The sequence below is a fragment of the Onychomys torridus genome, chromosome 2 (assembly GCF_903995425.1).
Source record: "Onychomys torridus chromosome 2, mOncTor1.1, whole genome shotgun sequence".
NCBI lineage: Eukaryota > Metazoa > Chordata > Mammalia > Rodentia > Cricetidae > Onychomys > Onychomys torridus.
This window is the reverse complement of record NC_050444.1, coordinates 54603163-54628210: the sequence shown is the minus strand read 5'-3', so window position 1 is coordinate 54628210 and position 25048 is coordinate 54603163. Positions and strand designations below refer to the sequence as shown.

The 25048-nt window shown below is 40.0% G+C and overlaps 1 protein-coding gene across 1 annotated transcript in view; it reads right to left on the bottom strand.

Moving 5' to 3' along the window:
• Positions 1–25048, bottom strand: part of Mdn1 (midasin AAA ATPase 1) — a 144940-nt gene that overhangs the window by 72847 nt on the left and 47045 nt on the right. The window contains exons 23-40 of the mRNA XM_036179625.1: positions 21975–22126; positions 20671–20849; positions 19983–20191; positions 19351–19497; positions 16741–16882; positions 14642–14776; positions 14425–14563; positions 13753–13891; positions 13375–13502; positions 11168–11312; positions 8888–9017; positions 7068–7286; positions 6218–6415; positions 5064–5272; positions 4248–4370; positions 1925–2122; positions 596–703; positions 71–259 (exon numbers count right to left, since the gene is read on the bottom strand). Coding sequence (XP_036035518.1) covers positions 71–259; positions 596–703; positions 1925–2122; positions 4248–4370; positions 5064–5272; positions 6218–6415; positions 7068–7286; positions 8888–9017; positions 11168–11312; positions 13375–13502; positions 13753–13891; positions 14425–14563; positions 14642–14776; positions 16741–16882; positions 19351–19497; positions 19983–20191; positions 20671–20849; positions 21975–22126 — 2889 coding nt within the window. The remainder of the gene's footprint in view (positions 1–70; positions 260–595; positions 704–1924; positions 2123–4247; positions 4371–5063; positions 5273–6217; positions 6416–7067; positions 7287–8887; positions 9018–11167; positions 11313–13374; positions 13503–13752; positions 13892–14424; positions 14564–14641; positions 14777–16740; positions 16883–19350; positions 19498–19982; positions 20192–20670; positions 20850–21974; positions 22127–25048) is intronic.

Below are 25048 nucleotides of genomic sequence, written 5' to 3'. Positions count from 1 at the left end.
TGAGACTCTTTGATCTTCAGAAGGAATCAGTTTTCAGCAGGAAAGGTAAATGAAGATGCAGGAGACTCACTTTCTCTTTGTCCTCCCTGGTTCTCATCCTTTCTCCATAAACTAGGAACACATGCTGACTGGGGTCATGGCAGCCAGGAGACTGGTCGACCAGCATCAGCTGACACCAGCGGAAGAGGTCTCGGAGGTTGAATTCCCAGGGACCCCCTTTTTGTCCCCATTTCTTCTCAACAGTCACTTCATGATCAATCTAGAAATAAGACATTCTTATGGAAAATGGTATCCTATCAGCACTGCACTATGTACTAACATTATGTTACATATACATATGGGATCAAAAATGGAAATTAATAGTTTTGATTCAAATGACTCCTCCTAACCTAAACTTCCCAAGGCCAAGAATACTGTGCAAGCATCACTGCTATGCCCACAATGCAGAAAGGACATAGGCATCAAGAGGTAGCACACATCCCACTACAAACGTGCAGAATACTCTAATTTTCTTTCACTAGACCAGGAATTTGTTAGTCTTATTCTGAGGAAATGCTGGTTTGAAAGAGCAAGGAAAATACAAGTTGGTACTTACATGGTTATTGAAAGCTACCATTTTCTTAACAATATTTTTGTCAATGGCTGGGAACAAAGTACTGGCAATGAACTCCATGTCAACTACCGTAAGGGGATCCACAAAGACCTACAAAACCCAAACATCACACAATATCAATGCTTTTCTCTAGAAAACGACAACCCTGCAATGTTATGTGCTAGTTCTACTTAATATAAAAGAGCAATAATTGAGTTTTAGAAATTTCTTACAATGAAGAACTAGTTTCGAAATATAGACAACAGGCTTGGCTTTTAAGCTTTATCTAGTAAATTAGAGAAAAGAGACTAGTGCAATTCACTTTTAGATTACATTTGTTTTCAACAATTTCCTACAAGTATTCTTAAATACTTTCAGATTCAGACTGTTAGTATGAACATGATTGCTTTAAAATTCACCCAACTTTTTTGTATTTGACAATTTTCATAATGAACATTTTTTTTTTTTAAAGTTAATTTTATTATGTGTGTTAGTTGTTTTGGCTGCTTGCATGTATGTTTATCACATTTGTGCCTTGTGCCTGGTGCCTGCTGAGGTCAGAAGAGAGTGTGGTCAGATTCCCTGGGACCGGAGTTACAGATGGTTGTGAACAGACATGTTGGGAATTAACCAGGGTCCTCTCTAAGAACAACCAGTGCTCTTAACTGCTGAGCCACCTCTCCAGTACAATAAACATTAAATGATACTCAAAAAATTCTTAATTATCAATGAACAGGATATTAGAGCTAACATCTAGAGGCACTTTTAAAATTCTAAATTAATCAAACTGTGAAAAATACCAACTAAAATAAGCATGTGTATAAACACATTCCTTTGCAAAAATGAATAAAGATATAACATTTTAGATTTTGCTAATGATAGAAGGAGGGATATTGGATTTTATTCGTGGAGGTTTTTTTTTTTTTTTTGAGACAGGGTCTCACTGTATAGCCCTGGTTAGCCTTGAACTCACAGAGACCCACGTGCCTCTGCTTTATGAGTGCTGAATTAAATGCATGTGACACCATGCCCCAGCTCATGGCACTTTTCTATTCTCAGTTTTAATCCTGAAATACATTACTTTCATTACAAAACCTGTAAAAGATCATCACTTGAAATCATTAATGACCAGCCTCTATGCCACAGCATATTTATGAAGTCCTTATAAGGGCAGGTAACCTCACTGTCTTCTAAATGATAACACACCAAAGTCTCCAGGTCACAGTATACACAGGATAAAGACAGGGAAGGAGGACATTCAGCAAGTCCTCTATTATATACATAGTGAACATGCTAGCATCAACTGATTTCCAGGGCAGCAGGGAATCTTACCTGAGTGAATCTGTTAAGGAAAGACTTGGGCAAGCCCTTTCTCCCACCTCCTTGTCTAAACGGATTTTGACAACCAAAAATCCTGGTCTTTTCATGCTGAACTGGAAAGCTCATGCCTAGCTCTGGTACATAGATTTCTCCTCGATGATCAAAGCAAGCATTGAGTCCTTCTAGTACGGACTGAGAAGCCAGATTAAGCTGTTTGGGAGAGAAAGTGCAAATATTTGTTTCATTATTTCAGTGTATAACTAGAACAAAAGACAAGGCAGTAATTATGGGTAGTAAAGTAAAATAGGTTTTCTTGATTGAAGTCAGAGAAAACTCAAATTTTATTTCTCATATATTGTAAGAGATTTGGCGTAGGTATAAACTTTATTATATATAAATTTAAATATATATAATTGTATAAGTATGTATGAATACAAAGCCTGTATCTGACTTTAATTTTTTTTAGATTTATCTATTTTATTTTATGTGCATTAGTACTGTACTAGCATGTATGTATGTGCACCACATGTGTTCCTGGTGCTTGCTGAAGTCAGAAGAAGCTCTTGGATCCCTTGGAACTAGAGTTATAAATGGTCGTGAACCACTAATGTAAGTTTCCAGTGAAACTGAACAGCCATTCTCTGAAAGAGCAACAAGTGCTCTTAGCCAGAAAACCATTGATCCTACCCACATATAAGTTTTTTTAAGATAAGGAAATAAACTTAAAAAAACAAACAAACATAACAAAACAACTTTTAAAATCTTCTGGACACATTTAATTATGTCAATTATAATGAACTTACACTGGTCTCTGTAATAACACCCTCAAATACTGAGCAAAATCCTCAAGTGGGTTTCAAATTTGTGATATAACAACACAAAGTGGGTCTACAGTGCTATAGAACAATCTTTTTGTACACTATGACTATGTATTACTCTCATTGGCTAATAAAAAGCTGATTACCCCATAGCTGTACAGGAAGAGACTGAGCGAGAGCCAGACTAGGAAAATCCTGGGAAGAGGAAGGACAGAGTCAGGAGTCACCAGCAAGCAAGGGCAGACAAGCAAGATGAGAATGCCGTACTGAGAAAAGGTACCAAGTCATGTGGCTAAACACTGATAAGAATTATGGGTCAATTTAAGTATAAGAGTTAGCTAGTAGCAAGCCTGAACTATCAGCCAAGCATTTATAATTAATATAAGCTTCTGTGTGGTTATTTGTGAAGCGGATGCTAGGTATTTGGGAACAAAGAGTTGGGACAAAAAACACCCAACTACACTAGAGTTAATTTTCACCAATAGTTTTGTGATTGAGGACATAAAGAATGAAAAGAACTAACTAAATATAGGCCTGCAGATTCTGAGTCAGAGCTCACAGATACGAGACATGAGTGGTCTTTAGGTAACACTGAAAAACTAAGTGGAAGAATGCAAATCACAATCAACTTGAGTTATTTCTACCAGAACCTCATCATGTCTTATAAGCACAGTGGTCTTCTGAATATTCCCAATAGAATGTTCCTCTAAGTGGGTATCCAACTCCAGAATGTTCTGCAATTCCTGGATGCAAGTTTGAATACAGCCAGTGTGGCCTTTAGCTTAAATCTAAGCTTTCTCTTTTGCTGATTAATAAATATTCCCACCTTGCTCCCCTCTAGAACCACGGGTATCTGTCTGTCTCTCCTTGGTATCTGCCCTGAGCAGCAGACAGCAAATCAGCTGACTGGTTCTCATAGAACCCTCCCCTTGTCATCTAGGACCAGGGGAGAAGTGTACATCCAGTGAAACTGCCATCCCCATCCAGCCACTTTCTGAATTAAGACTGAATATCCCCCCAAAATTCAGTACTTTAGCATGTCTCATGATAGGATTTCAATTCAGATGAGTAATTCACTAAATATATATCTAACTTGGATCATTTACTGATTTTTATACTTTTGTATATCATTGTATGTGTATATACATATTCCCAGCTACCCTGGAGCATTACCAAAACCTCAAGTGGTTGACACAATTTGTAAAGCACTTCTGAAATAAATGTGAATACAGCAGGCTTGCCAGAGACATGAGAATAAAGAAAGATGAGGTTTTTCTCTGGTGAAGATTCAATATGAAGTACATCTTGGTAAAGGAATGCCAGTGAACCGAGGAAAACAAAATGAATTACCCCCTCTGCACTCTGCCAAGGGACATTTCTGACTAGAAATGAAATTAAAGGACCGTTTTACTATTGTGGTCTGTCCTTGCCATGAACTCCTCCACTAAAACACCTGGTTTTGCATCTTCTGACTACTTTCCATCCATCTGTGATCCCATCTTGGTCCTGATGCTTACCTCATCCAACACAACCCAATGGCCTGCTTTCAAAGCTGCCAGCAAGGGGCCATCACACCAGGCAAACTCTCCACCTTTACCACCTTCCACAGGTAGATCTGCTCCAAACAGATCAGTTATGTCCTGTAACAAAAGGTCACATTATTACCAAATAGAAAACAGACATACAAGAAAGGAAAATAAATCTACTAGAATATAAAACCGTAACTCTCAAATGATAAATGCTTGGGTGGACCTCATACAATATTCCCTGACTCTCCTTTTCTCTTTTTCATGTATTGTCCCAACTACTGTAGACACTCTTACCAGGAGACCAAGCATGACCTAAGAATTTTCTGATCAAAATGTACCAAGTATCAATCTCCTTGAACAGATGTCCAGATCATTAGTTCTTCTTGGAGATTAATTGGTGAGCTTTAGCACAAACATTAGCAGTAACAATGCCAGGGCCTTGCTCCCAGATCCTGATCAATTTTTCATCTCTGTCTCATATTTTCATAAGACTTATAAAAAGTTACTTTACTTCTAAGATTTTTGAGAAAGGGGAAAAAGATGTAAATGGTACGTTACATACAGAAATGAGTAGTCCTTTGACAAAAGAAAACTGGAATGAAAACATCTAAATAAGAGAAGAACATTGCAGGTGCTGGCTATGAAGAATGCAGAAGACTTAGTTTGGATACTTCTGTGATACTTATCACCGCATGACATAGTTTTTGTGCTAAGAGTCATGATTTTTCATCAGAAATCCTTATAAGTAGACAGACAATCCTACTTCTCTTTATCCCATTTGCAATTTAGGCTGCTGAAGCTTACCGTCTGCTCTGACAAGTTGATTCGAACCAGGGTATTTCCTGAAGCCTTTGCTAATGCAGCCACCAAACTTGTCTTGCCAACACCAGGTGAGCCCTCCAGGAGAATAGGTTTGTTCAGTTTAGCAGCTCTTAAGAGCCTTTGGGCATTCATAGCTGTGGTACCTGCACTGAGTGCATAGTCAGCAATATTGTGCCCATTCAGGACAGGTCCTTAAGTAAAGAAAAGCACAATGAGACACAAGCTGAGTATAACCAAATACACCTCTCAACCCAAGGATATCTATCCATCAGACAGGTTACCATCAGTGAGTACTACTAGAGTGAACATGTTTATCCCGTTTCAAGATTCTCCCAGTTCTGGATCTATAAAATGCCTTACAGGAATTCTGAAGCCCCTAACATACTTTTCTCAACTGTGCCTAGTACAAACCATCTTTCCACTTACTTACTATACATATAGAGATAGGTCTAGCAGCCAACATCTCTTTCACAAACTTCACTTCAAGTACTACACATCATTAGTACACTCCATCACTTTGAGGAGGTACTTCCCTAACTATGACTGTGCCTCTGTACATTTCATCTGCTCGATAATGATCACTCACAGAGGAAGGGACTGGACAGCAGATGACGCTGGCATGAAGTAACAGTCATAAATATTAAGAGTGCTGCTGTAGGAGATGTGTCATCATGCCAGAAACCCTGGGTTCAATCCTAGCACCACAAAATTAATGAACAAATATTTGGCAAAGAAAACTTAATGAGCAGGAGAGCCAGGATCAGAAGTGAAATCGATTGTCTCTTACACCTCATTTCTCATTTAACCATTAATTCATCTACGCAACTCCATGAACAGACATTTTCTAAGTCTCTGCACAACAGCCAGGATATAGCCCAGAGAGGGAGACTGAGGAAAACTACCAGCTTTTAAGGATTCACAAACCTGGTTTTGTAAAAGAGAACAGACTTTACAGTTAAGATGCATTATAAGACAGAGGGCTAAGTAGTTCACTTCCGGGCTTGCTAGCTCTAGTGGGGTTTAGAACTTCACCATGTGAAAAACAATCTTGAGTCACACACTCAAAACTAAGCCCTAATGAAGTATTTTTATAAGCTACAGGAGGGGAGTAACCACTTATTTAAAACCACCCTTACCTCTTGGTATAAAGAATGGGTGAACTCCCCAAAGGTCATCCACACCAGTGAATTCTTTGGGTTTCAGTCTATCATAAATCTTCAACTCATCTTTCTGAAATTCTGTCAGTCGGACTACCTGGGAAAGTTTCTTCGTGAGGAATTTCAGACATTCCTCTCGAGCCAAGAGGGCTGTCCCAAACCCAGAGGAGGTTACTCCTATAAGAGAGATCAGGACATGAGGGAGCAGCACCATCAAACCCACTGTGACCAGTGACAGCTCAGAGCTGTTGTGAGGAAAAGGGCCTCAGCAGAACTACAGGCTAAATACAGCTTCCACTGTAAAGCAGCAGCCCTAAGGAAAAAGGAAGAATGCACATCCAACATTCTCCTCAATCTATAAAGCAGTGTTTTCAGGGATGAACTGATGTCACCCAATCACAAACTCATCTGGAGACAATATATAGCGCTGTTCGTCATTTGGTTCCTCAATTTACTTACTGTGTGTGGGGGTGGGGGGGTGGGGGTGGGGATATACACATGTATCACAGCACATGAATAGAGAGGTCAGAGGACAGCTTGTGGGAGTCTGCTCTTTCCTTCTACAATAAGGGTTTGAGGGATCAAACAGGTCATTATTCTTGGTGACAAATGCACTGAGCTTTCTCCCTGGCTAACCACTTTTTTTTTTTCCTAAAGGACCTAGTCTACCTCTGAAAAGTGCCAACTTTTTCAAAGAATATGAAGAGGAAAAGGGGCTGAGTATTAGAAATATCCAATTGAAGTGATTCTAAAAATCTATGATCTGGTTTTGTTCCCTTTCCCACTCCCCTCCTTTTTGGCAGCCCACTGTCCCCAGGAGAGAACATACCTGAACCTATTCCATCTACATACACCAGGCATGCAGCGTGGACAAAAGACGTCACAGTAGAGACGGCCTCTAGCCTTTTCACAGCAGCTTCCTCCGCCATTGAGTTCATGAAGTTAACCCAAGACAGAATATCTCTGATACTGACCACACACTTTTGTCCAAACTCCTGGTGAGTCAGCCAGTCAATGAAATCCAGCATCACCTCAGCTATGTCAGCCCCTTGAAATGAAGCAAAAGTAGCTGTTTTCTGAGACATCCCAGAACAGAGGGGAGGCAAGGGCTATGCTTCTTGGCTTCTATGAGACATTTTGTGAACGTGCACCTGTTGGTATTTCTTCTACTGGAATGGGTACTGCCACCTTTTCAGTGGCATTAGTTTGGTTCTTTCATTCATGTGTGGTTTTCTAATTTCGGCATTCATCCAATTAGAGAATGGAGTGAGGCTTCACACAAATTTGTCTCATGATTCAAATTGAATGGCTGTTCTTATAAAGATCTCTATCATAAAACAATTGAAAATAAAGGACATCCTTAAGTAGCACATAAAGATTCAAAGCATCGTCAATGAAGCGTAAAGAACTCTATATAAAACTTCTGAAAAGAATAGTAAACATTTGGAGGTAGGGAACAAGCCAGTTGTGGTGAACATGCTTGTTATGCTAGTGTTTGGAAGGCTGAGGCAAAAGGATCCTAAGTGTGAAGCTAGCCTAGGCAACCTAGCCAAGACCCTCTATCAAAATAAAACAAAAAGACTTTACACTGTATCACTGATCAACCACCAGATGAAAAACTGAAAATTATTATGCCATATCTGCCTCATGCACCATGCTCCATGTCTCTAGTCTTTAAAAAAGGATGCCTATGCTGGGTGACTTCAGTGCCAATTTCTCCTCAAACGGCAGGGCGACAGCAGGTAATATGGAAGTGAATCTCACAACTGTCCAGTTTTCAGAACCAGCTTTTAGGATATGTTTCAAAAGCATGTCAACAACAACAAAAAATCCCAGAGAACCATGTGTCTTTTCTGTGTTATTAAGGAAGCAGAAAAAGGGATCTACAAAGTACTGTGTGTTTAGTCTCAGAACCAAAGCTAGGTTTCTAAGTTAGTCCAATTGGTGTCTACAAAGAAAACATACATTAAACCAATGTAAGCTTTAAAAACCTATTCAGACTTGATGTTTTAGGACTCACCAACTCCAGTACACTTGTATATGAGTTTTTAAATATTATTCTGATTTCCTTTTATTTTTAGGTGTTTATAGTAAGATGAATACTTGAAAGCAGAATAGAGTGAAAGATTCATTTGTAACACATAAAAATGAATATTCAAATAAAAATTCTCCAAGGTAGTAATGATTAAAAGGGCTAGAGATAAGGCTCAGAGGTTAAAGTGATTGCCACCCAAACCTAAGGACCCATGCTCAGATCCCTGGTGCCCACGTGAATGCTGGGTAGGCATGGTGTCCTGCTCTAATTCCAATCTCAGGAGATAAAGGAGATCCCCAGAGCCATTGGTGCATTATGAAGGTGACTGAAAGACCTGCCTCAGTGAGTAAGGTAGAGCAATGGCAGACAGTCCACACACATGTAAACTATGCATACATACATATACAAATAGCCTATGAAAACAGAAAGAGAAAAACATTGGGAAAAGACTTCCAGAGATGATAAGAGTCGAATGCTGTATTTCCCCAAGACCTGTCGTGCTCCTGTTCCTGCCTTCTTCATTTTTATAACATGATGATTAAATATACAAATAATTTTCACACAACACTCGTCACTCCCCTCCAACCCATCACCAACACTACCCGCAAACTCACCTTTATGACCTATCCTGCCCAGAGACAATCCTGGACGAAGATTATGATTTATTATTTGAATTAAGTCTTCACGCCTTGTGCTTTGAGGGCACCATATTTCTGTAAATCGGTTTCTTAAGGCAGGAGACAGCTACAAGAAACACAATGGCTAATGAGAATTAAAAGCTTTTGAAGAACTAGTCCTTTGAAAAGAGGTGACTCCAGCAGATAGTGGATCCTCACAGATGTTACCACATTCATCTCTAGGATACCGCTCACGCTGGCATTATCACCTGTTTACTGGTGTTGTGGAGCCTTCAGGGCCTCAAGGAGCAAGTGGTAGCAATGGCAGGATTCCAGTACCAGTCAATCCCTTTACTTTCTATTCAGTTACACAAACAACTCTCTTCCCATAGACAAGAGCTGCCCTGAGGCTCAAAGCGAGAGAAAACACAAAGAGGTGTGCAGCTCACCTCTCACACAACAATCTGTTTTGCTCTTGCAGTTGGACAGCTTCTGTTACTAGCTACATTCTACTTTCCTTTCCAAACTCAGAACGGCTAGTGACAGAAGTCTGCAGTGTTACAGGGGCATAGTTATCATCATCAACTTCTTAGTAATCAGAGGTCAAGAACAATGTCTGTACCAAGGAAAAGCTCAGCCAGGTTCATGTTCGCACATTCACACTGGCCTTCTAGATGACCAATGTCTTTAATACAAGCTCTATTAAGAGCTTACCTCACTCTACCTTAGGTAAAAGGTAGCCACTTTGTGTTATGCGAAGTGTAAGCTAACCTGGCAGGCAGCAGGCAAATTAACAATCTTTTTGCTGTTGATGTTTTAGGGGAGAGGGATTATTATAAAATATTACAGTTCCTTATTTTATAATTAAGTCAGTTGTTTCTGTAAGACTGCCGTATGTGCACACCCAGTAAAAGCATGACAGGATAGTGCACAGCACACAAGGGTCTTAAATCTGAGGAGAGGTGTATCAGGCAGTGTTCACTGCCATCCACATTATGTGCAGAAACAAGTGGCACTCACAGGACAAAGCATGTATGTCATGTGTCAGAGCAAAGACTTCAGCGAAGTGGCGTGGTGCAAGACGGTATAGTTGCTTGGAATACTTCGGATCATTATGTATTGATTTTGAATTAGGTTTTGGTCTTTATATATTCAGAAACCCTTTACTGTTGCCAATTTTTTCATAACCCCCCACATTCACTGACACAATTCTTTATGTGGTGACAAGCCACAGTTTAAGAACCTGAGCTCAACATATATGATACAATATACTTCCTGCAGGAAAGGAATGATGTGGGTCTAGCCCTGGCAGTGCCAACCAGATGGGTCTTATGGTTCTTAATAGGGCACTCCGCACTTATTAAGACTGTTCTAAGTGTACTCAACTATGCAACATTGTTTTCATTTCAAGTGTTTGTGTGTTCATTATGTGTGGGAGTGAATGTAAACAATCCTGAAACCAGATCTTAAAAGCACAGCAACATTCTTTTTCTATTATACTACTAAAAAAATAACGTTCATATTTTAGGCGCCCAACAAGTTATTAAAGAGTCATAATGCTTCATTGAAGATCAATTCATTTTTCTTCTTATACTTGACCAGTTACGTAATTCTGCACTTCTCACCAAATAGCTCCCTGGGCTTTTAAAACCACAGGATTGGTAGTTCTTGCCTGATTCTAAGCACAACCTTCTGAAAAGAAGAAACTGTACTTACAATGTTGGTGATTTACATAACCTGTAAGAGTATAACTTCAAGACTGTTGTAGACCTTTATCTCCAAAATGCTGAGACTCTAGGTGTGCACCACAGTGGCTAAAACTGCTGTGACGCCTCTTTGACACTTAGCAATCATTCCTAACCACTCTGATATTCAAGAAAGCCAAGTTCAATCTGTGCGTGCATTCCTAGAAGGCTGAGTCAGCGAGTTCAGGAGTTTGGTTATGCAGACTCTGTTTCCAACACGAATACACATGGAGACTGAAAGAAGAGTCTCTAAGCAAGGTATAACCCAGAATAGTCGGGCAGAGTGAGAGCAACTCACAGGGACAAAGTCAGTGAAAAGAGAAATTCATGACATCTTGAGCACATAGAATGAAATGGCAAATACAGAATATATAATCAACAATGATAATTATACATACATTTTTATGAGTTTATAATCCATCACTGAATTGTTAACCACTATACAGATGTACCACAACATACTACATTTGTGGGTGTCCATAAGCTGAAGTAAAAAAACTAAACCAAAATTCTGTTCCAGGAAACTTTTTACCTCTTTTTTCCCAAAGTCGCCCCCAGGGTTCATGGTTGCTAAGATCCGGAAATGTTTCCCAGCAGTCAAGAGTTCTACTTCATTGTCCTTATCTTCTGGGCTGCCCTTCTCAGCCAATACCAGAGACTTTTCCACTTCAAGGACACTAAAAGAAAAATTGGGAAAAAATATTAGAAAAGGCTTTTGTACTGTATTCTGTGGATGTTAACATTCTTTTAAGAAACAAACCTAAGTCCTCTGTGGAGGTAACTGTTTAGTGGTGTCTGTGTAACGGAGTCCATTACATAGCCTATTCTGGTCAAGAACTCTCCATCCTCTGCTCGAATGTTGGGATTACAGGTATGCACCTTCATAAAGATGAGTAACCTATTTCTCTGTTTTAAGTTTCTTATTTATTTTGGGTGTGTATGCCTTTGAGTTCCATAGCACAGAGGTGGAGGTCAGAAGACAACTTCTGGGCACTGGTCTCTCTTTTCACCAAATGAGACAACAAACTAAACCATTTACCCAGAGCCATTTCACTAGCCTAGAAACATAGTTTTGATAAAAACAAACCAATTTCTTTTTCTACATTGCCCTACTAATGCACTATCTTGACAATGGGTGTCTTAAATGCAATGGTTTACTGTTACACCATTTATAATACCCCCAAAGTGGAAATAACAAAGTACCAACAAACAAGGAAGTGGTGAACAAGATGCTGTACATCCAATGCTATTAGTAACAAAAAGAAACCCACAGATAACATACACTGTGCTACAGATGAATTTCAAAACACTAATACAGAGGTGCACGGGTATGGTGGCTTGTACTGGGAATCCCAGAACTTGGGGAACTGAGGCAAGAGGATTGGTGTTGTAGAGTATTATTTTAAGCTGTGTTACTTCTGTTCACGTTGCATTTGTTGAACTCTGTGAAGCTGTGTAACTGTGCCTGTCTTAAAACACGTGATGGTCTAATAAAGAGCTGAACAGCCAATGGCTAGGCAGGAAAAAGGATAGGTGGGGCTGGCAGGCAGAGAGAACATATAGGAAGGAGAAACCTGGGAGGAGAAAGAGAAAAGGTGGAGCCAGAAAAAGAGGAGAATATAAGGGGCCAGCCACCTAGCCACACAACCAGCAACAGAGAAACAAACAAACAAAAAAAGGAATAGAAAAGCCCAGAGGCAAAAGTTAAGCAGGATAATTTAAAGTTAAGAAAAGCTGCCTAGAGACAAGACAAGGAAAGACTGAACAATTATAATTAAGAATAAGCCTCTGTGTGATTTATTTGGAAGCTGGGTGGTGGGCCCCCCAAAGAGCAAAAACAACTAACAACAGATTGGTGCCAGATTGATGCCAGTCTAGGCTACAACGTGACTTCCAGACTTCCAGTTTTCACTTCAACAGGCTAGGGAGAGAGCTCAGTTGATATTGGGCTTGATGCACAAACATGAGGACCTGAGTTTGGATTCATGGGACTTGCTGTCAAGAGTATAGTCAAACTGATGAGCTCCAGGATCAGTGAAAGACTGTCTAAAAAAATAACGTGGACAACAAGAGGAAGACACCCAAATGTTGACTGCTTCCATACATACTCATGTTCACATGCAGGAACATAACATATGAAATAAGTATTTACACAGAATATATGAGAATAAAGACAAAGCTGTAGAGAAAAAGTTAATTAGTGCCTGCCTGGAATGGGGGTAAAATCCGGAAGTAACTGTTCAGGAGAGATCCAACTACATGGTATTAATGTAAACTGGACCGTGGTGACTGAAAAGCTCAGTTAAGTTCACTAAACACTGAACTGCAATTATAATATAAACAAAGTACATTTTATGATATACAATACCTCAATAAGAGAGAAAAATGGGTATCACTATACAAGCAGTAATATTGGTCTACGGTTGTGGAAATGCCTGATGGTTAGTTATCAAAGTTAGGATTCTAATACTAGCTTCATTTACAATCTGCTTAAAAAAATCATTTAACTCCAGCTCATTTGGTTTTAGCTCTATCATTGCACACTGATTGTTTCTGACTATTGAGGGTAAAAATAAAACAACAAACTAAACAACCATCTGATCCTTGAAGCCAAAAGTACAGCAAGTCCTGCACATCCCATCATTTCCTATGCATCAAGAGTGGAGAATTCATAAATGCAGGAGACCAAAACCAGGTCAACAACTTCATCAGTAAAGACAAGCCCCACACTTCTGTCACCTGTTCAGTCTTTCCAGGACAGAGTCATCAGCCAATGAGATCTCATCTAAGAGGAAAAAGCTGTCCTCCTTCATGGCCAGAACCAGTGGTCCATCATGCCACTCAAAGAGTCTTGTGTCCGATTCTTCCTAGGGTTTGGGAAAGAAGCAGGAGGAATTAATACACACACAGCTTCATGTCTGAGGCAAAACACACATTCTTCAATAAGAAAGGGTCTAAGAAAGGGACAAAAATTTGTGAAGATACCCTACAGACGACCAGTGAAGTACACACACATAAATAAATCTGAACTAGAGCTTCCCCTACAAATCCAATTACATGAACTTCCCAAACCACAGTTCTTTAAATAAACATATCAACACTTGCTACTAGACAAACCTTGTCATTTGGCTTCTGTCTCACTGGCCTTAAGCCCCCCAGGAAGTCTGACGTCTCCATGTTTAAGTGGCAGTTGACTGAGTGTAGTTTCCGATTTGCCAAGGATGCAAACATTTGGCAGATGGTAGTTTTCCCACACCTATTAAAAATATACACCAAACTAATAAGCAGCATCTGTTCCAACTACATAGCCACAGGCATTTTATCAGCAAGAGGTGAGCCGATGAGATCTCATTACAAGCCTAATTCAACTGAGGATCCCTGCAACCCAGGCTCATGCTGTCCCTCTGTAGAACACCAGTGCCCTCCCGAATCCTTTGTACAGAAGGCCATCAACTACACATACTTCATTCTTTTAGTTCTACCAACATAATCACGGGAGAGGAAGAAACACAATCCTTAGAGACTCTCCAAGAAACACTAGTAACTACTCTCCACACCTACTGAACTAATTTAAAAGAATTAATGGATAAAAATAGGAGGAAACACTTGTTTCCATAAGCAAGGATTTAGTGCGATGCGAAGGTAAAGAAATAACAGACCTTTCTTTGAAGGAAAAGGGAGGGAGGGAGGGAAAGGGAAGAAGACACCAGCGAGAAGGAAAGGGAAAGAAACCCCATCGCAGGGCAGTCAACTGAGACTTCTCAACGAGCTATGGCTTCAGAGCTTTACCCAGTGTCTCCAACCAGCAACACAGGTTCACCAAATTCCAGTGCCCTGCCCACCAGCACTGCCAGTCTCCTCATGCCTTCGGTCCACACCACATGGCTGAACTGAGATTCCAACAGACTTGACTGGGTAGACGATTTTCCTGTCAAAGAAGAGTAAAACTGTAGGCTCTAAGGAGCACAATTTTATTCATGTTCCTATAGGGTCTGGGTCTACTTACCCAGTAACTTGAGAACATTTTCTTTGGAGAAAAGAGACTGAGGACACAATTTTTTCTTGAAATGTTTTTCAAGGACTTCTTGAATTACATCAGCTTCCTCCTGCTTCCTGACTCTGCCTGCCAGAAGCATGAAACCTGAAGTTTAAAATAAAGGGACAATTAAGAACCTGGTAATAATAGTGAAGAGTGCTGAGAACATGAAGTAAGAGTAACTTTCACCCGCTGCTGCTGGAGCAGGGATCTAAAAACCACCTTGAGAAATGAGAAGAGCCCATTATACCAACCATGCACTAGAGCTAACCCCCAATAATGTGATTATCAAGTACTTCAAACACAAATGAGCAAGTGTGTATACCAAAAGATGTACACAGATGTTTAGAGCAGCTATCTTCACAACAGTCCAAATAAATGATCCAAATGTCTATAGTCAGAGTTTATCGCCTTATGATGGGTTGCCATACAATTTTAAGGAAAAAAGGAGGATTTGGTCCCTCTCTACACAAAGTCAGAACCTAAAGTGTATACACTGTAGGATCCCATGTAGGCGAAGCTCATGGGAAAATCAGAAATGATTACCTCCACTTACAAGAGAAAGAAGTCAGGCATGGTAGCACAAGCCTGTGATCTTTTGAAAGGCGAGTCAGATGAGTTAAGGCCAGCCTGGGCTATAGCAAGTCTTAGGCCTATGGACTACATAATGAGTCCCTTCCTCAAACGAACAAATGAAGGAAGCTTCTGAGATTTGGGAAAACTCTAAATCTCAGTATAAGTAGTAACTTACATGGGCACATACAGATAAAAATGCTTCATCATGTGTTACTACTTTAAAAGAAAAGCATAAAAATGTGTTATCTATCTCCAACAACAGTCTCATTACGTCACCCAGGCTAGCCTCAGTCTAACTGCTAGGATTACAGAACACTGGTATCATCACCAAGGTCCACAGGGCATCATAATCAACAGAGTGTCAACTGCCACCTTTAACCATGACAGCTCCTAGAAGTGTGCAGCCATTGTGCTAACCTTGAAGGCCTAAGAGCATCTTGCCCACCTAGTCTTGTCGTTCTCCAAGTAGTCCTCTCCTACATTCTGCCTTTTATTACAAAAACAAACAACAACAGCAACAAAACCCGGCTGTGATGGATAAACATTCTTTGACAAGTTTTAAACCCACTCTCAAGCAGCAGAAACTTTCTCACTGCTGACAGGGCACTGTGTAATCAACCCTAAGAAATGACCAACCATATACTGCTTAACTACACCCACTTCTTGTCCTCCAAAAGCTCATTAGCTCCTATGACAGGACTGAAGACATTAGACTGTGTGCGTCTGTCCCATGCCCCAGCAGCCGACCCCAGTCAGGTCTTCCTAGCATAGCCATACTGAATAAACTCCTTTCCTACTTCACCATTTTTTCCATTAGGGTGTATGAAGGTAAGTGGCCAGAACTTACCTTCTAAAGGACCATCCTCCCAGAGTTGGGATCCTGTCCCATCCATGACTCTGTAATAACAGAACTAATCCCCAGCAAGTCACCATTTTAGTACCAGAGGGGGAAATAAAAAACTCTCACAGCCCAATTTTATTTATACTCCTTATTTTAAAAGGTCCATATTAATGACTTTCCAAACCAAAAGAGTATAAAATGCATTGATTCATGGCAAATAACATAAACTCTTTCCATGCATTAAACTGAAATAACCAGGTCAGTGATTGGACTATCTTTGGTCACCACACCACAGGTAACAAGCTGCCGATCTCCTGTGTACTTTCTAAAAGGGGCCACGTTAGAGCCCACCTTCCACACACAGCCACTAAAATAGGGTTAGAAAACCCACAGAAGCCGGGCATAGTGGTTCTTGTCTATAATCCAAGCACTCACAGGAGGTGGCAAGAGTATCATGAACTTCAGACAATTCAAAGCTGAAAAGCAAGACCCAGCCTAAACTAAGAAACGACAAGGAAGCAGAGGCCTGCCAGAACTATGACTCTCCACAAGAGCAAGGGAGGCTGAGGAGAAAGGCTGCTTCCGGAACAAATCAGAAAATGAATGCACCACACACAAGTAAGAAAGCATCATTTTATGATTTAAAACATACCATCATTGGCTAAATGTTGTAGCCAATCATAGTCCTTCTCAGTCTGCTCAGCCAATCTGTATCTTTCAGCCCATCGGAACAGATCTCGAAGGGCAATAAACCCCTGCTTTCCAGCAAACACCGAGGACCATCTACGGTAGGACTATTAAAGTATAAAAACAAATAACTGATTCTTACTATACTATAGAAAGCATAAGTTATATCTTACATAAATTTCTTAACACATTCATTTTACTAGATTTAACTTCTCAAAAATGCAAATGACCTACAATTATCTGGAAAAAATGTTCAAACTAATATGCAATAACAATAAATAAAGAAATTCCATCTCCCGAACAGAAAAGAGAATAAATAGTATGAAAGAGAAAAGACAGTTGGGGCTAGGAGACAGCTGAACATGTGTGATATGAAAGAGAAGGACACTAGGGATAAAGTGGGAATGAGAGCAGGAGGCATGGGGAAAAGAGATGGCAGAGGGTGGATTAACTGAAACTAGAGATGCAGAAAAGTCCCTTAGGGAAACCAACTACTTTCTAAATTAGTTACAAAATAAAACTCTAACAATTAGAAGGAATTTGAGCAGAGGCACCTGCATGGGTGAACAATACTCCTCTCAGAAGACAAGAGTTATAAAAAAAGATCTGTGCCAGATATGAGATACCTGCCTATGAGTTGTTGGTCAAGGAGGTTCAGGAAGCCCCCAAAACAACACATGCCACTGTTTTTGGTTGCCTGCTATAAATAACTAGATGGTAAAATCCTACTACAGAAGACCCAACATACTTTGGTTACAGGACAAAGAAATTATGTTGGGACTGATCTGGAATCTTCCTCCCTGCCAACTAGCTTTCAGAGTATAAAAGGGAACTATACAGTTTGCTGGGGGAGAAAAAGTGAGTAATAAAACCCAGTAGTGAACAGAAAGCCACAGCACTGATCTGCCAGGCAAACTGTACCAACTAATGCAACAGTGCCATGATTATGCAGTTAACTAACTGTATTCTGATAGTATTTGAGGCCTGCTCCATAGGAGGGAATTCATACCTCGTAATGTAAACCTAATCAAAAGCCCATGGTTAGTGAAGACATAGGTCCTAGGGAGTGATCTACTATAGATACTTTACTAAAGAGACATCTTGTTATCTGCCTTCTACGTTTGTTTATAAATTAGTGCCCTTTTTAGCCTTGGTCAGAGAAAGTCTTTTAACAGTGAGCAACAGTCAATGTAAAGAGTTAATAACAGTTTAAATGACTATAAATGTTCAGCCCTAAATGGAACATTTATATCAACTTCAGAAAGGCTTAGGAAACATCATGGAAAAAGATGGAGAAAGAATGCAAGAGCTGGAAGATGGGGAAGAGGACTGGGAAATGCTAACATCTGACATGATTGCATTCATGAATTCAGAGCAGCTATGGGCTACCTGCATAACAAGACCAAACAAGTCAAAATTCCAACATGGATGAAGGAGGGGCTCACAGGCCCCACCTGAATGAAGCTGATGCACTTATTGGCAACTGCTGAGTCCTGAGGAAGGAGGAATCATTTCTTCTGAGGAGTAAGGATGCTGTTAAGCTGCCTGTGCTCTTGCAGACAGCATTAACGGACCCAATGAGTTGTAAAACACAAACAAAAACCCAAAAGACACATGAAGTTGTGACCAAGAATATTAATACCTTTCTAGAACCCAATTTAATTAATTTCTGAAAAACAACATCCCCTCAGGGTTTCTCTGTGTAGGCCTGGCTGTCCTGGAACTTATTACTCTGTAGACCAGGCTGGCCTTGAACATTAGGCACCTGCCTCTGCCTCCCAAGTTGAGAAACCTTAGGGGCTGGTAGAATGTTTCACTAGTGAGTGCAATGCCCTGAATCTATCACCAGGCTTGGGGTGGAGGGAACCAACTGAGGTTTTATAGTTAACAAAAGAGAAGCATGAAGAAAGGTAATCATGTCCGCCGCTCAAGTGTTACAACCACAGATTTAACCAACATCATCTCTAGATTTTATTTTCTCTGTAAGCATGGGTTGGAGATTAGTTTTCAAAAGTTGGTTCTCCCCTTGCTGCAGTGTGTTCTGGGGATCTAACTCAGGTTTGCACAAGTGTTGTGACCCACTGAACCATCTCCTTGGTTCATATTTTTATTAAAACAAAACAAAACAAAAGTCACAAGCTCTAGGCTACTCCAGGCAACATAAGAAAACAGTCTTGAAAAAATAGTTTGCCAAAAATTGCAAATAATATATACAACTAGGGAACTATTATCATATAAATATCATAAAAATTTATAATGATAAAAATGTTGCTTTACAAAAGTACAAACACAGGAGCTGGAGCTATAGCTCAGTAATAAAAGAGTTTGCACAGCACACACAGATCTGGGGTCAATTCCCCCAACCCCTGGAATACATACAGAAATGGATATTAACAGGTATATTTTAGAACAAGATCTCCCAAAAACAAAACAAACCCACCAACCAAGCAAAAGCCTTATTCTCTAAAACTAAATGGACAGACATGCTCCTGCTTGAGAGAACTATCAAATTGTGATGCCAATGCTAATTAATGTATTCCATCTAAATTTAAGTTCAGATGAGGATATGAAATACCTGAAGGTCCAACATGACTTTAACCAATTTACTGCAATAAGATGGTGGCAATCTACATCGCTTGTGCAAGATTGTTTCCAACTCAGAACTGGGCAACTCATCAAAGTGTAACTCCACAAACCGGTTCCTGAAGGCTCTAGACAGCACCTAGGCAATGTACAAAAATAACATGTGTGTGCACGAAAGGCCAATTAACAATGAGCCCATGACTAGATATCCAATACAAAGTGATCGGCCCTAAAGTCATATAGACATAAACAAAAGAGACTCAGCAGGTTTTATTTCTGTATTTGTACTTCTGTCTACCTACCAATCTAGCCATAATATATCTATCTATACATGTAACAATAACAAAGAAAAAGAGGCCATCAGTTTGACAGGGACTTGGGAGGAACATGGAAAAGGATGGAAGAAGAGATAATGGAAGTAGTTGGAAAGAGGAAAGGGAATGATGTAATCACATTTTAATTAATGTCTTATTTTTAAAAAGCACCTATTCATTTGATTTACAAAAACAGCAGCCCTGCTATTCACCACAAAAATGCAAAGAGAGACCAGAATGTCCCATTACTAACAAGGAATTTACCATCCCACATAATAATAAACAGATTTTGGAGGCAAATGTTACATACCTTTCTGCCTCCATAAAGCCCTGGGGGATTCTGGGTGGCAAAAAGCATGAAGCGAGGGTGTGCCCTAACAACTTCCTGTGTTTCTGTTATGAGCAGTTCACGGTTATCATCCAACAGTCTGTTGAGCGCCTCTAACACATCAGTAGGTGCCAAATTTAATTCATCCAAGACAATCCAATAGCCTTTTCTCATAGCATCAATAAGAACCCCTAGGGGGAAATGACAAGGATTAAAATGTACATGTACAACCAAAAGTCCTACACAATCATTACAACTCTAAGCAAATTACTCTCTACAGCTAGTCGTGATCCTCAAACAATCTGTAATACTATTGATCCAAGAAATAAGACTTGCAATTGACAGGGTTTTTTCCTACCCACAAGAGGAGCCAGGGCTGACAAACATCTCTCATTCAACCTGTTAAATTTTCTCTCTCACATCTAGTTTCATCAAAGCACCAAATTCTCAATATCTATTCCAAACCTCCCTCTTTACCCTATTCACTGAATCTCTATTCCTTGTCTTGTTCAAAATTTGGCCCAATGCAGGAATTCCACTGCCCCATGAACAGCCTTAACTATCTTCTATTATTTTAGTTCTTGTACCTCAATTAAAAAAGACTATAAAGATAAGAACTGGGTCTAAAAGCATGAAAATCTACATCCAAGCAATGTAGTAACAACACTACCTTCATTGAAGACAAGCTTCCCAGAGGTGTCAGACGTATAACAACCAATGTATTCTTGAATATCTGTGTGCTCGTGATTGTTGATTCGCACACAGTGGTTGCCAGTAGCTGCAGCCAGCCACCGTATCAGACTTGTTTTACCAACTGATGTCTCACCCTGTATGAGCACTGGATAAGTGCTGTAAAACATTAGTCAACAAAGCAATTAGAAAAAGAGACGAGAAGAGGAGAAAAGCTAACGAACACCTTTAGATACTCATGCATTGAGAAGGTTCTATGTTTTGTTGTTGTTGTTGTTGTTGTTGTTGTTTGGAGATAGGGTCTCACTACGTAGCTCTGGCTGGCCTGGAACTTGCTATGTACACCAGGCTGGCCTTGCACTCACAAAGATCTGTCTGTTTCTGCCTCAGTGTGCTGGGATTAAAGGAGTGTACCACCATGCCTGGCTGAACGTGTGTATATACATATGTGTGTGTGTATGTGTATGTGTATATATATAAAATTTGTCAACTACAATGCAAATCTCCAAAGTTACTGGAGGCAACTTGAATTCTGATTAAACTGGTTGAGAATCTCCTGTCAAAGCAAGGGGGAAGCTGGGGTTGGAGTAGGATTAAAGGCTTACAGACCATGCCCAGTCTTGAGATGATGGGACTATAGAACAATTGTTTCTCAAAAAATACTAAGGTGAACAACTCCAACCTCTCTGGCAGTATTTGTAAGAAAAGTGGAATTAATTGTTAGTCACTTAAGGTGAGCAATTCCAACCTCTCTGGCAGTATTTGTAAGAAAAGTAGAATTGTTAGTCACTTACCTAACAATAAGTAAGAAGTGTTAATCAACAAAATAACAAAGCAACTTTACTTTCAATTTCTATTTTTGGATGTTTTTGTCTGCAAGTGTGTGTGTGTGTGTGTGTGTGTGTGTGTGTGTGTGTGTGTGTGTGTGTGTGTGTGTAAGTGTGTGTGTAAGTGTGTATATGTATGCAAGTCTACCAGACAAGGGTGCTGGGAACCAGACGCAGGTCCTCTCAAAAAACAGCAGGCAGCAGGCACTCACAACCACTTAACCACCTCTCCAGAAACACAAAAATACCTACAGTGACGGTCAAAATCATGTTTTTTAAGTCTTTCCCACCAATCACACAAGCACAACACAACATAGGACAATGATTTTTCGAAAGCAGTAATTCAGTTAGCCAAGAGTCCCAGCAAAGCTCTGTCAAAGTGTAAGAAAGCAGGCTAAGTAAACACTGTGCCTCTGGTAGGAACGTCACAGTAGCAGGAGTGAAAACCCACACATACCCTGCAGAGACCACGCGGACGATATCTCTCAAGTTCAGCTTAACAGAAGACGTCAGAACATATGTTTCATCTATTGTAGGCTCCTTGTCTCCAACTGAAATCCAGTAGCCTTCAACCTGGATAAGGCGGCCACCTTTGGGTTCTGGAATAGGCTAAAAAGACAAAAGACTCTGAGAAATGACACAGTCCTATGTCAACTCTGGCATTCTTTCAGAGGGGATTAAAGTCCTTATTGAGAACACATTTTGCTCTGGGTACTTCCAACAGAAAACCTGTGAGCTAAATATAAACCACAAAATTACTTTCAAGAATGAGAACAAAGTTTTTTTTTTTAATTGGTTTTAAAATGAGGTAAGAGTACGAAGGTTTAATTAAAAATAAAATACAGAATCAAAGTATTTTTTCACATATGTGGTTCCACTCCCTGACCCAATAAAAAGTTCAATTTTTTTAAAATAAAAAATATCTAACATTTTCTTCAAAAATGGGCCAGTACTTTAATGAGAGAAGAGAGAAGAGGTTTTACATTACTACATTCTGGATCACCCAGAGGACACAAAACTACCCTCCATAGAAACTGATCCTTTATGGGTACGCTGGCTCTTTTTTGGTTAATGTGACACAGGCTAGAGACATCTGAGAGGATGGTATTTTAATTCAGACTACGGTACATTTTATTTAATGACTGATGTGGGAGGGCCCAGCCCATTGTGAATGATGACATCCATAGGCTGGTGGTCCTGGATGGCATAAGAAAGCAGGTTGACCAAGCCATGAGGAACAAGCCAGTAAACAGCACTCCTCCATGGTCTCTGTCTGCTTCAGCTATAAAGCGTAACCTTTTCTCCCCCAATTTGCTTTTGGCCAGTGTTTATTTTATCACAGGAATAGAAACCCTAAGACAACAGGTAATATGGGCAATGGTACAGCCATTCCAAGATGTCTGTAGGTTAAATTACACAAAGTAAACTTGAGAGGTTCCATCTTCTCATGTTTTTATAGCCTCTAATAGTTAAGCATGTATTATTTTTAAAATGCTGAATCCAAATTAACTTCAAATTCCTTTCTCATCCTAATGAGCAAGGAATAAAAACAAGTTAGTGAACTTCTTTAAGCCTGATGTTATTTTGTAATTTCCTATCAAACTCAAATGGTTGTTGCTTTTAACAGTATCCCCACCCCCTCTAACACCTGTGGTGGTTTTCAATGAGAATGGCCCCGTAGGCTCATGTCTGAATGTCTGGACCCCAATTAATGGAACTGTTTGAGAAGATTTGGAGGTGTGGTCTTGTTGGAGGAGGTGTGCCACTAGGAAGCCCATGTCAGATGCAGGTCTCTGACTACTGCCTGTGGCTCAGGATGTAAGGCTCTCAGTTATTCCTCCAGCACTGTGCCTGTCTGCTTCCCACAATGATTATTATGGGCTAACTCTCTAAAACTGTAAGCAAGACTCCAAGAAAATGTTTTCTTTCTTAAGAGTTGCCTTGGGCTGGAGAGATGGCTCAGGGGTTAAGAGCAGTGCTTGCCCTTCCAGAGGTCCTGAGTTCAATTCCCAGCACCCACATAGTGGCTCACAACCATCTATAGTGAGATCTGGTACCCTCTTCTGGCCTGCAGGGATACATGCAGGCAAAACACTGTATACATAATAAATAAATTAAAAAAAATAATAATAAAAGAGTTGCCTTGGTCATAGTGTCTTTTCACAGAAACAGAGCAGTAACTAGGACAAACCCCAATGACTGACTGGCAATTAAAAGAAATATTCCAGATATGGGTAGCCTAAATAGATAGGCAGGTTAGAGACATGACACATAAGCCTCACAACTGGAGCTCAGTCTCCAAAACCTATGTGAAAAGCTGGATGTGGTGATGATCATCAGTAATGCTAGATCCCTGAGAGATGAGGAGGGCAAGACAGGACAATCTGGCAGCAGTTCACAAGCCAACTAGCCTGGAGCATTCAACACAGAAGCAGAATTAGAGAATTAGAGCCACCCTGACTCAGTTCAGAAGGAGAAGGCCAAGTGCTAAAAGTTATCCTCTGAACTGTACATGCACTCTATGGCTCTTGAGTGCCCACATTCACACATAAAATTCATTAGTTTTTGTTCTAAGGAAAGCTGGGGATAGGAATACAGCTCAGGGGTAAAGTTTCTGACTACCATAAATGAGATCCTAAGTTTGATCCCAGCAGTTTCCTACCACAACCAGGAAAGCAACATAGTAATATCCTTGTACAATGGCCTAACTTATACAAATATATCAGAATTTACCTCAATGAATCAATAAGCTCACACTAGAATTTAAACATAATAAAACATACATACATTTACACTTTGCTTGAAAAGGGCTATTTATAGAATTTAAATCTGAAATAAAAGTGAAATTTCCACCATCTAAGACATACATTGTTGGAACATAATCCAATAATGGAGCTGTGTGCAGAGAATTCTATCTAAGTGCTTGTGAGAAAACTCCCAGAAAACAAATCTTGTGACCTCAGTTTTTTCAAAACATAGAATTGTTCTTAGAATGTATTTTCATGCTCTTCCCAGGTGTAGTGGAGAGGAGAGAGTTTACTTAGGATTATTCATTACTGGCTATTTGTGTATATGCCTCTGGGGAAAACCACATATCAGAAAACCATGTGACTTGTCCTTGTGATTGCACACTTCACTCAGGTGACTCCTCTTAACCCGGAGTATAAACTGCCCGAGGCTCTGAATGAAACTGGCTATTGCATGAGATTTAGTGCACTTCATTGTTAGGCTCCATTCTCCCAGGTCACACTGCCTCTGTGTGTGGAGTAGTGATAACACACAAATACACATCTATAGTCTCTTTAAATATTTTGCTACAAGGAGCTGGAGAGATTGCTCAGAGATTAAGAGCACTGGTTTCTCTTCCAGGACCCAGGTTCAATTCTTAACACCTACGTGGTGGCTCAGAATCATCACTAACTCCAGTTCTAGGGGATTCAATGCCCTCTTCTGGTCTCCACATACCAGAAAAACAAGTGGTCCATAGTCATACATGCAAGCAAATACTCTTAACACATGGAGTGAAAAAAA